The following is a 17,242-nucleotide window of genomic DNA, read 5'->3' on the forward strand; positions in this document are numbered from 1 at the left end:
AGTTATTAATGTAAGAAAGCCTCTTCCAGCCAAAACACCCTAGAAGTACAGAATCCCCTGGGTACATCATTGGAAGTCCACCAACTCTGCAATTCCTCTTCTGTGACACAGCTGTGGCCACTGTCAGGTACCACATTCTTTCTCAATCAGGAGAACCCTATTTTCATTCAGACCTGCAAAGGCAAGTGAATCCCAAAGGTCGCCTTCAGCTTACAACTCCTGTTCATCTCCACCATACCAAGCGTCACGAAGGCCTCAAGCAGGCACATCCACACCCCATCTACTTGGGAGGTATCACTACTAATGGCTGGCCTCGTTTGGGTCTCCACATGAGGACCTGGGCGTCATTGGCATTAGGTTTCACTAGTGCATTTGGCGGGATGGGTTCCATTCGGCTCAGAATCCGGGGCTGCTCCTGCTGAGTCCTTCCCACGAGACGCGCTCGCTGCCCCAGGAGCTGCATGGGATCCACTTCAATGTCCACGCGCATCCTCCACTTTATAGTTTGCAGGACGATCTTCTCCTTGGTTGTCATGTTCATGGCTACTAGCCACGTGGTAAAGCTTTGGTCCCTCTTAATCCTGGTCAGGAGTGGCACGTTGCTGTCACTCACAGGGACAGCCCACGTCACACTTGGGTAAAAATTGTCATTCATACTGACTGAGAACCGGGAGACCTTGTTAGTGGGCCCGACCAAAGTCACCGTTTCTGTGGTGTTCCCGTACCAGGGATAGCTCACACCATCAGAGTCACTGATGGCTTTTACTCTCCCGTCTCGCAAATCAGGAAGTTCCCAGCTGGACCTAGGAAATGCAAATGAAAGAAACACGTTATAAACAAAGTCACCTAACTCTGCCTCTTTACATTAATTCTTCTGGGGAAATTGGATTTGCTTGGCATCGTTTCGCTGGAAGCAGCATTTTTCAGGAAAGTAAATATGTTAAGTGAGGAGTTATTGTGCATGCAATCCTGCTCACCAAGTCCATGGTGCACCACCAAAATGCACTCTAGGTAAGATAAGACAAGCTGAATAGTAACAGAGAGGTAGCCGTGCTAATCTGTACTCCAACAAAACTAAAGAGCAGAACTGTAGCACTTTAAAGGCTAACAAAATGATTTCCTCGTGATGAGCTTTCGTGAGACAGACTCACTTCATCAGATCAATCTCATTTCCAGTACAGACTGACACTTATAAGTACAAAGAACCCAAAAAATCCTTTTGCAACAAAAATCGACAAACCAAGTACATAGGACTGAAGGAGGGGGGATGTTAAGTGTCCTGCCGGAGCCAGTTTAAATTCTTGGCTTCTTTGCCGATTCAGAGCCATTGTGGATTGAGGCCTTTGCTTTGCCAACACACCCGTAAGTTAATTTGACTGCAGTCTCATGGGTGGGAGCAAATCTCACTTCAGTCTCACACTCCCTCGTCAGATCTCAGGCTGGAGGAAGTGGTACTTTCTACCTGCAAGAACTGCAGCTCACCTACTGCATTGACTCTGCACATCCGTGGAAGGAGCTACTAGAGTTCCCTGGCTGGGTGGGGTATGTATTTTATTTTACTACCATACTGTCACAGCCATGAGAACTAGATTCCTGCAAAGCATCCTGGCTGGGGGTGGGGACAGTCCACATGAGATCCTACTAGTGTTAAGGTAGCAGAGGCCCATGGAGGGTCAAAAGAAAGGAATTACTCTGTGCCTAGTCTGTGATGCAGGAGAGCTTAGATTTTATAAAATGCCCCATAACAAGACCAAGAACTGGATCTCAGGTCCTCTTCTTGAAGATGCTAGAAACTGAAAAATGTTCCCTCTCCTTTATTTTATGAACTCACGCATTCTGATTTTTTAGAAGCTGTGCCCTGCACCAGGCAAAGAAACAACAGATGTCAATCATTTTGTTGCTGCCCTGTCTTGGCTCAGACAAGCACCTTGGTGCTGAATGGTCTTCCCTCTGAAAGGTTAGCATTATCAGTGCAGGGGACCGAGGAAAGGGGTCAGAAGAGGAAAAGAGTACCAGTACACTTGGCTTTGGTTGAAGTCTCTTGTTGATCAAGAGCTCTTGTCTGTAACAAGTACCAGGACCAGAGCTGCTGCTAACGGCATCTCCTGGCAAGCAGGTTAAATCTTCCTGAGATGTTGACAAAAATCAGTTCTCTCTGACATTCCTAAACCCTCACAAGTCAGTGCAGAAAAACTCTCTGACCTGCTAATTGAATGCAAGGGTCTGGCTCATGCTTTCACTCCCTAACGCAACAGCAGGCAGTCAGCATTTCAGGGAGGCAAACAGCTGTCTCTTATCCTCCTGAGTTGTGCTTTTCCCTCATTCCCTCATCCCACTCAAAGGCACAGAGCCCACCATGCCACACCCAGGATCTAAGCCTGCAGGGCATGGCAGGCAGGAACATTTGCCAATTGCTGAACCTGAATTCAAGACCAAAATACTTCTAGATCTTGCTTCTTTTCTACCACTCTGGACTCAGACAACTTGTTACACCATTTGGCACTTTTTACAAAACACACGCAAAGGCACCAGATTGCACAATGCATTTTCCAAAACTTTCCTCAGGGCAGGTGCTCCAGACCCTCCAAGGGTTTTACTTCCATCCATCCAGAGGTGCACAAAACATCAAGCCTGGGAAGGACACCTGTGACTATCTCATCTGGCCTCCTGCACAGCATAGGTCACAGAAGTCAACCAGTGGTCCCTTCAGTAAGTAGCTGGTAAGTGGTGCCCTTCTAAGCTCATAACTTGGGGCTGAACTGGAAGTCACTGTTTAGAAAGGTGTCCAAATGCAATGAAAAGTCACTAAGTGATAACCAATTACCCACCTCCCTTGGTGAGCTGTTCCCAACCCACTAGACAGTTGCATTTTATTTGCTGTGTGAATTTTTCCTAACATCAGATTGTATGCACTGCATCTTGTTACAAGCTGGCCTCCTGCTATGTAGGCTGAACCTTACTCAAGTCATCTCTTTACCCAGGTAACTTGTATTCTGCTATTATATCTGGGCCTACAAATTTACTCAAAGGGGCAAGTTCGAGAGTAAAAAGTAAGTGAAAGTTCATCAAATGTCCCAGTAACACAAGACATGCTGGTAGGAAAAGGTGCACACTAGACAGACTGAATTAGCCCAAGCTGAAGGACTTGCTGATCCAACACTTTGCAAACTAGGAAAGTGCGGAAGCAGAGCTCAATTCTTATGTTGGAAATCTGGCTGAACTAGAGGGTGAAATAATGAGGTTACAGCACTATTCTACCTGTCACTGCCTTTTGGGGGCCTCAAAAAAGAGACTTCGGGGGTAGGGGGCAAATGCCTCTGTAAAACTGGCCAGAAGATGAAGAAAGGGGACAGAATGAGATTCCTCTTCATGGCTGTCAACTTCTCCAGGGACCCCAGATCTTCTTCATGTTACTCCTGACACTTTCCCTGATGAGATCAGGCCAGAGAAAAGGGTGATAAGTGACACTGCCACTTCTGCTGGCTCTGGCTAAATCCCAAATATTAAGGCCTACCTCCTAAGTGCATCCTTTCCCAGCCCCACCTTAACTCTTCTCTCCCCTGCTTTCCAACGGCTAGCATCTTTCTAACTTCTACGAACAGACAGGCTTAGCCCATCAAGAGGGTCGATTTCTCCAGCCTGCTATGAGCCTGTCACCAGAAAGATCAGCTAAAGCAATGTCTAACCAGCCCCACGCAGGTACGAGTTTGCCAGGTCTCCGCATGGTGCTGCGCCTGTGTTTCTCCAGCAGGGAGGTGGCTCTCACAACCTGATCAGAATCCATGTATTCTGGGGTTCCAACCACAGGGCACGCTGCAAGAACAGAATCTGAACAGAACTGCCACTGCAAGGAAACCACTGCCTATCCCTGCCTGTTTCCACTGCGTCCGAGAAATGTGGGCTGAGTTCTTTACAGACCTTTGTGGGAGAGGGTATGTTTTCAGACAGGATGTACACATTGGTTGCATGGCAGAGAAACCCCCAGCTCAGCACATTTCCCAGCTGCAGAGCAATTGTTTAACCATGGCCAGACCACTTACTCAGCAGGACAGGACTCACCCTCGTACAGCCACCGGCCTCCCTGCACTGCAGCAAGTGCCTCAGCCCCAGCAGCTCCTGCTTCCCAAAGGAGACAGAACTCCGCATCTGCCGCTTGCTAGGGGGATGTTCCCTGCAGCCCTGCAAAAAAAACACCCAAAACCAAAACCAACCAAGCCCTGGGCACCAGCAACACCCACCACTGTGGAAAACTATTTCCTTGAAAAGAGGAAGGATAATCTTGTGGTCAAAGCCCTGGCCTAGGGCTTTAGGCAAACCACTCTGGATCCAACCCCACACAGGAAAGCTGTCCAGGCAAGCTTAGTTCGGCTCGCTGTACATGTGCATTGTGAAAGTGCCATTAATCATATGAAGACATGGTAGTGTTCCCACAGCACCCCTGCCTCATTCAGTGCACAGGATGGAACAGGGTGGTGCAGTGAGTCAAGCTGCTGTCTGCAGGACCCAGCCTCATTTATCACAGAAATGAGAAAACGAGAGACAAGTAAATGCAGGAGGAGGAGGGATGGTTACAGCAATCAATTGTCACCTGGGGAAGCTGGTGGCTATCCCTGCCTCTGGCACAGATTTCCTATGGGCTGCTCGGCAAGTCACAAACCAAAATGTTCACCGAGAGTCACTACCTGACCTAATGTTGCTCATTTTCGGAGCTTTCAACGCAAGCCTGATTTGTGGCAGTGTCAAGTGCAGGCAGATGGACTTCCTGGCTGTACAGAGCACAGCTGGTGCAGGCTGTCCTACCCCTATGAAACTAAGATATTCACAGCAGCTGAGGATCTGCTCCCATGGACGCTACATGTACTCTGCACTTCCAAAAGCTCAGGCCTTGGCGTGCTCACACTGGGCACTCTATCCAAACGCAGTGAAAGCTTCTGTAAATACGGTCGCGCGTCTTTGCACTTCAGCTCCTCATTTGTAAACTGGAGCTCATACTCTGCTATACTGTGAAGTTAGATGCATATCTGTATGAGAGGCATATAAGGCCAGCAGGAAATTAATAATTCTGTGTTCTGGGCCATCTGATCAGTGTACAGCAAGCAAGGCCTGGAGCCACACAGGGGGGAAAAACCTCCCTGCTTTAGCTTTCCGAACAGTCTGTGTTCTGAAAGGTACGAGGATCACATAGCTTCCCAGATCCACCAGCACTGAAGCTGGTGAAGTGTCTCCAGCAATCCACCCCTGCTTGCACAATCACAGTGGAGTAGCCTTTTTCCGTCAGTGTACTCTGTGCACGGGGGGGTGGGTGCCAAAATGAATTTGTGCATGCTGTCACCCCACTGCAGTTCTGGGACCCCACTGCTGCAAGGCCACCCACATTGCCAGTTCCTGCACATCCCCAGAGTCACAGTCTTGCACAGCAGGCGGCGATTAATGGCCCTGTGCATGTGTGTGTGCACGATAGCAGCCCCCACAGTGGCTTTTCCAACTCCAAACTCACTTCCCACTGACTGGCTTCCATGGTGTGATCACCACTTACAGCCAGGGCAGCTCCCACCCTGGGAGCCCCGCACTAGAGGGCTGAGGCAAGATCAGCTCACAGACCCACCATGTGGACTTCTGGCTTCCCCACACAACAAGTTGTGCAGCGGCTGTTTCCTGTCCTGCACCTGTGTTGTGACATGATCCCACCAGTCAGTGCTGTGCTCAATTCCCAGGCCCAGAAGCAGCACTCCACATCTGCAGCTACTCTGCCAAAGCTGCCGCCAGTCTTACACGGGGTTTCACCGCACCTCACAGCAACCCTTGTTTCCCTCTCTGCTGAAGTCCCTCTTGTGGCTCTGCAAACTCCAGAGGATTGTGTGTCTCATGCTTGCAACGTGCATGACAACAGTACGAGGTCCATGCTGCTGTCAGTCCATATCTGTGGGAGACGTGACAGAGGCACGAACATTGTGGGCTAGGGATGGCATTCCAGCGGGGCAAAGATGCAAGATAGGACCGGACCCCTCATTCAAGTGCTCGCCGTGACTCGTTCTTGCCTCACCATGCAGTGCCAATACTTTCCAGAAGAAAACTGCGCACACCTCTGCATTGCTGTCATGCATGCACACAGGCCTGATGCAGAGTGAACTATGTACACGGAGCAGCTGCAGCGGCTTTATGTTGGCGTAACTTATTTCCCTACATACTGTATCATGTCCTCGCGTCACCCCAGGCACAGCAAGCATAAAACCCTACCATTTCTTTACCGAGAAGCATTTGTGTGCAGGGGTAAGCAGCGGCACAATGTACCCAGTAAAGGACAAAGATCCCTAAGAACAGCGCCTGCGATGTTCAGAGGTCTGGACACCACCTCTGCCAGCGACACTGTTCACATTCACTCAACGGCATCCTCAGCAATTATGCATTCACGTCTGGCTTCATCCCAATGCCAGTGCAGGGGGGACATTACAAGGCAACAAAATATTTATCGCTCTGAAAAATGAGACTCCAACACCACAAACTAAACAAAAGGCTCCATTTTTCAGCACCCTCCCAGGTCATCAGTGCATACTCGTTAGCCTGGAAAAGGTATGTTTTTAATGGCAGCTTTATGCAAAACATGAGCACAAATATTCCTTTTCTTTAAAAAAATAAGATACACTTCACCTACTACAGTAACCCTCTGCCTTCCCACAACCCAATGGCCAGCATCTAAAAAAGAGCCCACTAACCAAAGCATGACTACAGCAGATTCATCATCAATGAGAATGAAACACTGGAGTCTATTACAAGCGCCAACAATTTCTGATACAATGCTGGTTTTAAAAAGCACTCTGGTGGCATAGTCTTTTTATAGCTTTTGACTCGCATTCTGGATGCATGACGAGTATTACGTTTAAACACCTGGCAGATTAGAACTGAAAGCAATGCAGCACCTTGGCTTCCTTTTAATAGGTTACCCTCCGAACTTCTGGAGCGATTCAAGACAGATCTCAGGGATTTGGTTATGGCTTTGATTCAGGGATCCCCGAGTGTAATTCTCTGCCTGTGTGATGCAAGAGATGACCCTAACAGCACCTTTTGGCCTTAAAAATCCATTAATTTCACTCCCACTCCACAGAGGCTTTAAGACATCTGACAAGCCAGCATTCACATTCAAAAAGGAACTGTTCTGGCTGGCTGTGGCAAAGAGGGTGTTCGTATTCATTTAACAGTGAAGATAAACAGAACACCTTCCACTCCAGATCCACTTCCTGTCCTAAAATGAAAGCAAGAAGCGAAAACCATAGGGAACCTCAGCTGCAGTAGACAACACCAACCAGCGCAGATGACATCTACTTCTGGGTGTTGCAGGGGTAACAGGCTGTCAGTTAAGAGGGGAGGGGAGCTGCGCAGCGTAATAGCACCATACAGCAGCATGCCCTTGGAAGGCCTGGTGATTAAAGGGTACCGCTGACACCAGCACATGGCTCTTCATTCTCTCTAAGAGAATGCCCCCGAGCCTCTTCCGACAGCTCTTTGGGGAGGAAGTTACGCAATGTACCCAACGTAATAAAACACTACACTGGTATTAGTTGTTCCCTGTGATAACGGGGTGTCAGCCTAGTGATTAAGGGGGTATTTGCAGAACCTGCCAGCTCCCACCAAGGACAGGCGTGAAATGAGACAATCCCACAAAGCATACAGAGAAACACAGATCTTTCAGCTCTCTCTAGAAATCACACTGGGACAGACAGACACTAGTGCATGTGTAGGGCAGCTGGAAACCTCAGTCTCAATGGGAGGATTTCCTGCAAGGCACAGAGCCGCTAAACTGACCTTGACATTCCCAGGAAGTGAGCAGAGAAGCAGCTTTGTTCATCCCTATTCTACCCAAGCTGAGCTGCACCACAGACCCAGCAATACATGGCCGGCAGGGCTCCTCCTGTCTGTCCAGGCAGCCTTCCTAGGTTAGCTGAGCTCTCCCTCTCCTTCTGCGCTCTTAAAGGGACAGCACTGCACCCTTTTCCTCCTGGGTAGTGGGAAAAGGGGGGAAATGCCTTGGCCTGTCACAACTGTGAAGGGGTGAGGGGTGTTGCAGCAATGTGATGGGGGTAGGGTAACCACAGTCCTCTACATGCCCAGGTCACTGTAACTGCTGGCGAGGGGCTGGGGGAGGAATGGCCTTTACACAACAAGTTGCTGCAGGTGTTTCGGGGTGGGGGAGTACCAAGGGAAATGGAAATGCAGGTGACGCCTGGCTGCATATTGGGGTGCTGGTGCTGCAGAGGGATGCTAGGACCCCTTACATGCCCAGGTCGCTGTAGGTGTTGGTGAACTCCATGTGGGTGAAGGGGGCGGGGAGAGGGGAGTACTGGCGGGGGTGAGGGGCGAGTACCGGGAGGTACCGGTGGGGGTGAGGAGGGAGTACCGGCGGAGTACCGGGTGGTACCAAGGGGGGGGGGAAGGGGGAGTACCGGCGGAGTACCAGGGGGTACCGGCAGGGTGAGGGGGGAGTACCAGGGGGTACCAGGGGACCCTTACATGCCCAGGTCGCTGTAGGTGTTGGTGAACTCCATGTGGATGAAGGGTGGGGGGAAGGGAAGTACCGGCAGGGGTGAAGGGAGAGTACTGGGGGACCCTTACATGTCCAGGTCACTGTAGGTGTTGGTGAACTCCATGTGGGTGCAGGGCGGAGCACCGGGGGGGTAACCAGCGAGGGGAAGTGGAGTACCGGGGGGGTACCGGCGGGTACTGGGGAGCACCGGGAGGTACCGGCAGGGGGAAGGGGAGTACCGCAGAGAACCGGGGGGTACCGGCGGGGGGCACCGGGGGGGTACCAGGGGACCGGCGCACCCTTACATGCCCAGGTCGCTGTAGGTGTTGGTGAACTCCATGTGCGTGCAGGGTGGGGGGAAGGGGGTACCGGGTGGTACCGGCGGGGAGCACCGGGGGTACCGGGGGGTACCGGCGCACCCTTACATGCCCAGGTCGCTGTAGGTGTTGGTGAACTCCATGTGCGTGCAGGGTGGGGGGAAGGGGGTACCGGGTGGTACCGGCGGGGAGCACCGGGGGACCAGCGCACCCTTACATGCCCAGGTCGCTGTAGGTGTTGGTGAACTCCATGTGCGTGCAGGGCGGGGGGAAGGGGGTACCGGGGGTACCGGCGGGGGGCACCGGGGGGGACCGGCGCACCCTTACATGCCCAGGTCGCTGTAGGTGTTGGTGAACTCCATGTGCGTGCAGGGCGGGGGGAAGGGGGTACCGGGTGGTACCGGCGGGGAGCACCGGGGGTACCGGGGGTACCGGCGGGGGGTACCGGGGGACTGGCGGGGGGTACCGGGGGGGACCGGCGCACCCTTACATGCCCAGGTCGCTGTAGGTGTTGGTGAACTCCATGTGCGTGCAGGGCGGGGGGAAGGGGGTACCAGGGGAGTACCGGGGGGTACCGGCTGCAGGAAGGGGAGTACCGGGGAGCACCGGGGGGTACCGGCGCACCCTTACATGCCCAGGTCGCTGTAGGTGTTGGTGAACTCTACGTGTGTGCAGGGCGGGGGGAAGGGGGTACCGGCGGGGGGCACCGGGGGTACTGGGGGGGAGCACCGGGGGTACTGGGGGGGACTGGCGCACCCTTACATGCCCAGGTCGCTGTAGGTGTTGGTGAACTCCATGTGCGTGCAGGGCGGGGGGAAGGGGGGTACCGGGGAGGTACCAGCGGGGAGCACCGGGGGTACCGGGGGGGACCGGCGCACCCTTACATTCCCAGGTCGCTGTAGGTGTTGGTGAACTCCATGTGCGTGCAGGGCGGGGGGAAGGGGGTACCGGGGGGTACCGGCGGGGAGCACCGGGGGGGACCGGCGCACCCTTACATGGCCAGGTCGCTGTAGGTGTTGGTGAACTCCATGTGCGTGCAGGGCGGGGGGAAGGGGGTACCGGGGGGTACCGGCGGGGGGCACCGGGGGTACCGGGGGACCGGCGCACCCTTACATGCCCAGGTCGCTGTAGGTGTTGGTGAACTCCATGTGCGCGCAGGGCGGGGAGAAAGGGGTACCAGCGGGGGGAAGGGGGTACCGGGGGGTACCGGCGGGGGGCACCGGGGGTACCGGGGGACCGGCGCACCCTTACATGCCCAGGTCGCTGTAGGTGTTGGTGAACTCCATGTGCGTGCAGGGCGGGGGGAAGGGGGTACCGGGGGGTACCGGCGGGGGGTACCGGGGGACCGGCGCACCCTTACATGCCCAGGTCACTGTAGGTGTTGGTGAACTCCATGTGCGCGCAGGGCGGGGAGAAGGGGGTACCGGCGGGGGGAAGGGGGTACCGGGGGGGTACCGGCGGGGGGAACCAAGGAGCACCGGGGGGTACCGGGGGGGACCGGCGCACCCTTACATGCCCAGGTCGCTGTAGGTGTTGGTGAACTCCATGTGCGTGCACGGCGGGGGGAAGGGGGTACCGGGGGGTACCGGCGGGGGGCACCGGGGGTACCGGGGGACCGGCGCACCCTTACATGCCCAGGTCGCTGTAGGTGTTGGTGAACTCCATGTGCGCGCAGGGCGGGGGGAAGGGGGGTACCGGGGGGGTACCGGCGGGGGGTACCAAGGAGCACCGGGGGGTACCGGGGGGACCGGCGCACCCTTACATGCCCAGGTCGCTGTAGGTGTTGGTGAACTCCATGTGCGCGCAGGGCGGGGGGAAGGGGGGTACCGGCGGGGGGAAGGGGGTACCGGGGGGTACCGGCGGGGGGTACCAAGGAGCACCGGGGGGGACCAGCGCACCCTTACATGCCCAGGTCGCTGTAGGTGTTGGTGAACTCCATGTGCGCGCAGGGCGGGGGGAAGGGGAGTACCGGGGGGGTACCGGCGGGGGGTACCGGGGAGCACCGGGGGGGACCGGCGCACCCTTACATGCCCAGGTCGCTGTAGGTGTTGGTGAACTCCATGTGCGCGCAGGGCGGGGGGAAGGGGGTACCGGCGGGGGGCACCGGGGGTACCGGGGGACCGGCGCACCCTTACATGCCCAGGTCGCTGTAGGTGTTGGTGAACTCCATGTGCGCGCAGGGCGGGGGGAAGGGGGTACCGGCGGGGGGTACCGGGGGGTACCGGCGGGGGGCACCGGGGGGGACCGGCGCACCCTTACATGCCCAGGTCGCTGTAGGTGTTGGTGAACTCCATGTGCGCGCAGGGCGAGGGGAAGGGGGGTACCGGCGGGGGGTACCGGGGGGGACCGGCGGGGGGCACCGGGGGACCGGCGCACCCTTACATGCCCAGGTCGCTGTAGGTGTTGGTGAACTCCATGTGCGCGCAGGGCGGGGGGAAGGGGGGTACCGGCGGGGGGTACCGGGGGGTACCGGCGGGGGGCACCGGGGGTACCGGGGGGGACCGGCGCACCCTTACATGCCCAGGTCGCTGTAGGTGTTGGTGAACTCCATGTGCGCGCAGGGCGAGGGGAAGGGGGTACCGGCGGGGGGTACCGGGGGGTACCGGCGGGGGGCACCGGGGGTACCGGGGGACCGGCGCACCCTTACATGCCCAGGTCGCTGTAGGTGTTGGTGAACTCCATGTGCGCGCAGGGCGGGGGGAAGGGGGTACCGGCGGGGGGTACCGGGGGGTACCGGCGGGGGGCACCGGGGGGACCGGGGGGGACCGGCGCACCCTTACATGCCCAGGTCGCTGTAGGTGTTGGTGAACTCCATGTGCGTGCAGGGCGGGGGGAAGGGGGTACCGGGGGGTACCGGCGGGGGGTACCAAGGAGCACCGGGGGGGACCAGCGCACCCTTACATGCCCAGGTCGCTGTAGGTGTTGGTGAACTCCATGTGCGCGCAGGGCGGGGGGAAGGGGGGTACCGGCGGGGGGCACCGGGGGGTACCGGCGGGGGGCACCGGGGGGGACCGGCGCACCCTTACATGCCCAGGTCGCTGTAGGTGTTGGTGAACTCCATGTGCGCGCAGGGCGGGGGGAAGGGGGTACCGGCGGGGGGTACCGGGGGGTACCGGCGGGGGGCACCGGGTGGGACCGGCGCACCCTTACATGCCCAGGTCGCTGTAGGTGTTGGTGAACTCCATGTGCGCGCACGGCGGGGGGAAGGGGGGTACCGGCGGGGGGTACCGGGGGGTACCGGCGGGGGGCACCGGGGGGACCGGGGGGGACCGGCGCACCCTTACATGCCCAGGTCGCTGTAGGTGTTGGTGAACTCCATGTGCGCGCAGGGCGGGGGGAAGGGGGGTACCGGCGGGGGGCACCGGGGGGACCGGGGGGGACCGGCGCACCCTTACATGCCCAGGTCGCTGTAGGTGTTGGTGAACTCCATGTGCGTGCAGGCCTGCACCCAGCCCACCACCCAGGTGTGGCGGCGGGCGATGGGCGGCAGGGAGCCCCGCGCGGCGGCGCGGAAGTAGGGCGTGCGGTAGCGCAGCACCACGGGCGAGCTCTCCTCGATGGCGGTGGCGCCCGGCTCGATGGAGGCCGACACGTCGCTGAGGACGATGTTGTCGCGCCGCACGCGCGCCTTGCACGCCACGCTCTGCAGGCAGCCCATGGCCGGGCCCCCGCCCGCCGCCGCCGCCGCCGCCGGCCGCTCGCATCGCCCCGCGCCGCCCGCGCGCGCCCCCGCGCGGCCCCGCTCGCCGGCTCCCGCCCGCCGGGCGCGGGGAGCCGCGGGCACGTGCGCCGCAGCGCGGGGGGGCCGGGCCGGGGGTGGGGCTCGTGGGGGGGCCGGGGTGGGGGGGTTCGTGCGTGGGGGGCTTGTGCAGGGAGGGCTCCTGCGTGGGGGGCTCGTGGCGGGGGGAGGAAATCAGTGGGGGGCCGGGCCGGGGGGGGGGCTCGTGCGGGGAGGTCTCCTGGGTGGGGGGCTCGTGGCGGGGGGGTTGGATCGTTCGGGGGGGGTGCTGGGGGGCTTGTGCGGGGAGGGCTCCTAGGTGGGGGGCTCGTGCCGGGGGGGGGAGGCTCGTGTGGGGGGGTCTGGTGGAGGGGCCGGGGTGGGGGGGTTCGTGCGTGGGGGGCTTGTGCAGGGAGGGCTCCTGCGTGGGGGGCTCGTGGCGGGGGTGTTGGCTCGTGCGCGGAGGTGGCCGGTGGAGCGAGGGTCGTGCGGGGAGGGGCCAGGGTCGGGGCACTCATGTAGGCAGTGGGCTGGGAGCTAGCGTGGGACAGACACAGGGGGGATCCTGGAGGAGGGGGCTGGGGAATGGGGAGTCCATGGGGGGACCAGAGGCGCGGCGGGTTGGCGCAGAGCAGGGGTTTGCGCAGCACACAGTTGTGGCGGGTGGGCGGGGGAGACGGCCTGGAGAGGGTTAGTTGGGGGGCAGGGTATGCAGACATGGGGCGGGGAGCCTGAGAGGCTCACCCGGAGTAGGGGACACAGAGGGGTTTGAGTGGGGCAGAGGGCTAGGGCTGCTCTGGTGGGCAGGCAGAGGCTCACAGGGGCAGGGGTGTACAGGGGTTCAAAGGGGCTGTAGGGAATATAGGGCACTCTTGGTAGTGTGGATGCAGAGGGGTTGGTGGTAAGGGCAAGGGCTCCTGTTTCGTGGCATGCATAGGGGGTCCCTTGCAGTGATGGAGGTAGAGGGGGGCATGTGGGAACACAGGGCTCCCGTGGCAGTGGGATGCAGTGGGGGTGCAGGGGTTCGTGGATCAGGTGGGACTGTGGCCAGCAGATGGCCATGCACTGGGGCGGCGTGTAGCATGGTTTGGGAGGTGGGGACGCCGGTCGTGTATGCTATGCCAGGTGGAGGTGGGGCAAGAGATGGGACAGGACACGCAGGCAGCGCCTTACACTGGGGGCGGTGAGAGGTGGTTGCACCAGGGGGTATGTGTGGCATTCCCCGCTAGTTTAACAAACGGTACTCTGACACTTCTGTCCCTTTACCAGACATGGAATGGGCTTGTCCACATGAGAGGCGTTCACCCACTGAGATCAGCTCACACTCTGCCAGGGTGCTGTTAGCTTAAGTAAGGTCTCTCACACACAGGGCCACCTCGTGCCTGAGCCGTGTAATACATCCGTTCCACTGGCTGTCAACTCTTCCCTGAGCTGCAGAAACATAACAATTAAACTGCCTTCCCTTTCCTTACAGCAAACTGCCTAATTGCCACCCTGCCTCTGCTTCCTTCAAGAGCCCCTCAGGCTGCTAACCAGCTTTAGAGCACAGGGTGCAAGCGCTGTGTGTGGACAGGCTGTCAGGACTGTCATATCAGCCCCAGGGACTTTCTTGTCTTAGTGATTATCTTCCCTAGCAGTGATCATTCAGCTCCTGGGTCTGGGGAGGAGACACTTTGTCAAAGGGTTTATTTTTGTGTAGTGCATGATTCAGCTCCTCTCTTATCCATCCTAAGAACTGCCATCCTCGGTCAGACCAAAGGTCCACCAAGCATCATGTCCTCTCTTCTGACAGTGGCCAATGACAGGTGCCCAAGAAGGAATGAACAAAACAGGCAAACATAAAATGATCCATCCCCAGAAGCCAGGGATGCCATTCCTACCCATCTCAGCCAATAGCCACTGATGGTCCTATCCTCCATCAATTTATTTAGCTCTTTTTTGAACCCTGTTATAGTCTTGGCCTTCACAGTATCCTTTGGCAAGGAGTTCCACAGGTTGTGCACTGCGTGAAGTAGTACTTCCTTTTGTTTGCTTTAAACCTGTTGCCCATTAATTTCATTTGGTGACTCCCTAGTCATCCACCCACTCCCAATCTGCTCTTCTTGGTTATTTAGTTTTATGGAATTGGAGGCACCCAGAACGTAACTCCAAAACATCTGAGTGCAACAGTACAACTTGTAAGTCACAGCCACTGGGCACAACATCTTGTAAGCTCCAAACCCCTCCAACCATTCTCCCGTCCCTTCAGTACTTCTCAAGCAGCCAGTTAAAGGAGTCGTGTTTAGCATTAGAACAACGAGCGGTCCCGTGGCAGCTTATAGACTAAGAGATGTTTTGGAGCATAATCGTTCGTGGGCAAAGACCCGCTCCAGCAGATGCCTGAGTCGTGGGGTGCACATTAAGGAAACAAAAATGTCATAGAATCATAGAATACGAAAACTGGAGGGGACCTCGAGAGGTCTGATGAGTCATGTCAGGACCAAGCACTGTCTAGACCATCCCTGTTAGATATTTATCCAACCTGCTCTTACACCTTTCCAGTGATGGAGATTCTATAACCACCCTAGGCAACTTATTCCACTACTTAACCACCCTGACAAGAATTTTTTCCTGAAGTTCAACCTAAACCTCCCTGGCTTCATTTAAACCCAATGCCTCTTGTCCTATCCTCAGAGGCTAAGGAGAATAATTGTTCTCCCTGCTCCTCATAACACCCTTTTAGGTAGTTGGAAGCTGTGATCCTGTCGCTCTGGAAGCACTGGAATACATTACCTAGAGATCGTTCCTCCCTAAGGGGAGAACTTTGCATTTGTCCTTACTGAATTTCATCCTGTTTAACTCAGCCTATTTCTCCAGTTTGCCCAGATCATTTTGAATTATGACCCTGCCCTCCAAAGCACTTGCAACCCCTCCCAGCTTGGTACCATCTGCAACTTTGATGGGCGTGTTCTTTCTGCCATTATCTAAATGGTTGATGAAGATATTGAACAGGACCAAACTAACCCCTGTGGAAGCCCGCTTGTTATGCCCTTCCTGCATGACAGCAAACCATCAATAGCCGCTCTCTGAGAACGGTCATCCAGGCAGTTATGCATGTACTCGAGCAGTTAAATAGCATGAAGAACATCAGGGTGTCTGCACCGCATGAAGTGCAGTAGGGATTCTTGGAAAGGGCACTGGTACAGCAGTTTCCTCCTTGGCAGTAGGCATGCCCAGGAAGGAAGCCCAGTGTTCGGAATGCCACAGGGGTAATGTAACAAAGCCCACAGCTATCCTTTACTTCCATGCCTAGAGCCAGCAGCAGCTGCCAAGGCTGCATGGCTGAGGAGAGAGGCAGGGAGCAGCCCGTCTGCTCTGCAATGGGACCGCACGGGGAGCCAGCAGCTCAGAAGCCAATATTTAATGCTCCCCAGGACTAGCAGACACAGAAAATATTCAGCCCAGTTAATGCTGGGGAGTGACCACAGCCCCATCGTGGGTTACGTTCTCAGGAGCCTCTGGTCCATTTCCGGGTACCGACCTTGAGACAGTGGTCATCACGGTGCTCTGACTTACCAGCTTGTGTGCTACAGTTGCTCCACTCTTTGGGACAAGGAGTGTGAATTTGTGGCACAGGAAGGCCCTAACTGCTGATTGGGGCTTCACAGCTCTATTGGAATAAGACCTTTCACTCGGCTTCACTTGTTCCTAGGACCCATTACTTTGCACCCAGCAGAGAGGAGGCACCCTAACTGTTTACCTCCGTGTAGTGCGGAGAGGTCAGACCCAGACTGGTGGGTGTGGGGTTGACCCTGACAATGAGCTTCATCAAGGTAAGAGCTACCTGTGCTCACATTGGTCACAGTTCCCACGGCACAGGTCTATGGTTCCTTTTGGGGTCTGTAAGGAGGGGCAGTGCCTGGAGCCATGTGCTCCCCCTGCTTGGGCCATGGGGACATTCTGACCATGTACAGCAGTGGCCTGGGACTGGAGCAGGCAGGGAGTCTGCCTTAGCCCTTCTGCGCTGACAGATTTCAAGCAGCCAGAGATCGTGATCTACCAACCAGTGACCATGGATCCAGCCTGACCTCCTGCATACCACAAGCCAGAGCCTCTTACCCTGTAATTTCTGTGTTAAGCCTGTCACTTGTGTTTGAGCTGCCACGCTCCTATCAGAGAGCAGCCGTTCCTGGGTTAAAGCTCTTAAGAGGGGCAGAAGCCATTACTTCCAAGGGTTCATCACTCAGGCTGTCAAACATCTCTGCCCTATTCTTTGTCTCAGCCTAGGCTCCAGGGAGGGGAAGGGTGACTGCCACCCATGCATTGGGTAGCAGGGTACAAGGGCCCCCTGTACCCCAGCCTGGGGCCCTCACAGAAGCAAAGTGGTCTGCCCTCAAGTCACCCAGAGGACTAGGGGATCAGCAAACCTACATGTCCCTCCTGCTTTCTGGCGGGTGGTTTTGTAGTGGAATGGCAAAATGTGACATGATGTTTTCCACTCTGGCGAATGCCTCTCCATGACAAGGACCCCTGCCCGCTGCCCATGGATGCAGGAAGGCCATCAAAGTGCTCTGGGGAGGCGGAACATTCTCATGAGCCTTTGGTCCATTGCAAGCTCAGCACATATCTCTCCTGAACTTCACAGAGCTGGCGGGGTCCATCAAGACAGCCAATGTAGACTTCTAAAGTCTCAGCTTATTCCCTGAAAAA

The 17,242-nt window shown here is 56.7% G+C and overlaps 1 protein-coding gene across 1 annotated transcript; it reads right to left on the minus strand.

The window, feature by feature from the left end:
• Nucleotides 1-280: 280 nt before the first annotated feature.
• FAM78B (family with sequence similarity 78 member B) lies at nucleotides 281-15,550 on the minus strand. Its single transcript, XM_075003178.1, has 3 exons — nucleotides 15,539-15,550; nucleotides 12,231-12,496; nucleotides 281-803 (listed from the first exon to the last, which is right to left on the minus strand). Exons 2-3 carry the CDS (start codon nucleotides 12,491-12,493, stop codon nucleotides 281-283), a joined length of 786 nt encoding a protein of 261 aa, XP_074859279.1. The 5' UTR covers nucleotides 12,494-12,496; nucleotides 15,539-15,550.
• Nucleotides 15,551-17,242: the final 1,692 nt, after the last annotated feature.

Source organism: Carettochelys insculpta, chromosome 9, assembly GCF_033958435.1.
Source record: "Carettochelys insculpta isolate YL-2023 chromosome 9, ASM3395843v1, whole genome shotgun sequence".
NCBI lineage: Eukaryota > Metazoa > Chordata > Testudines > Carettochelyidae > Carettochelys > Carettochelys insculpta.

Coding starts and splice junctions, on each gene's coding strand:
- FAM78B (XM_075003178.1), bottom strand. CDS start 12,493: ATGGGCTGCCTGCAGAGCGTGGCGTGCAAGGCGCGCGTGCGGCGCGAC. Junction 804..12,230: donor ACCTACAGCGACCTGGGCAT/GTAAGGGTGCGC, acceptor TGCATTTCCTAG/GTCCAGCTGGGAACTTCCTG.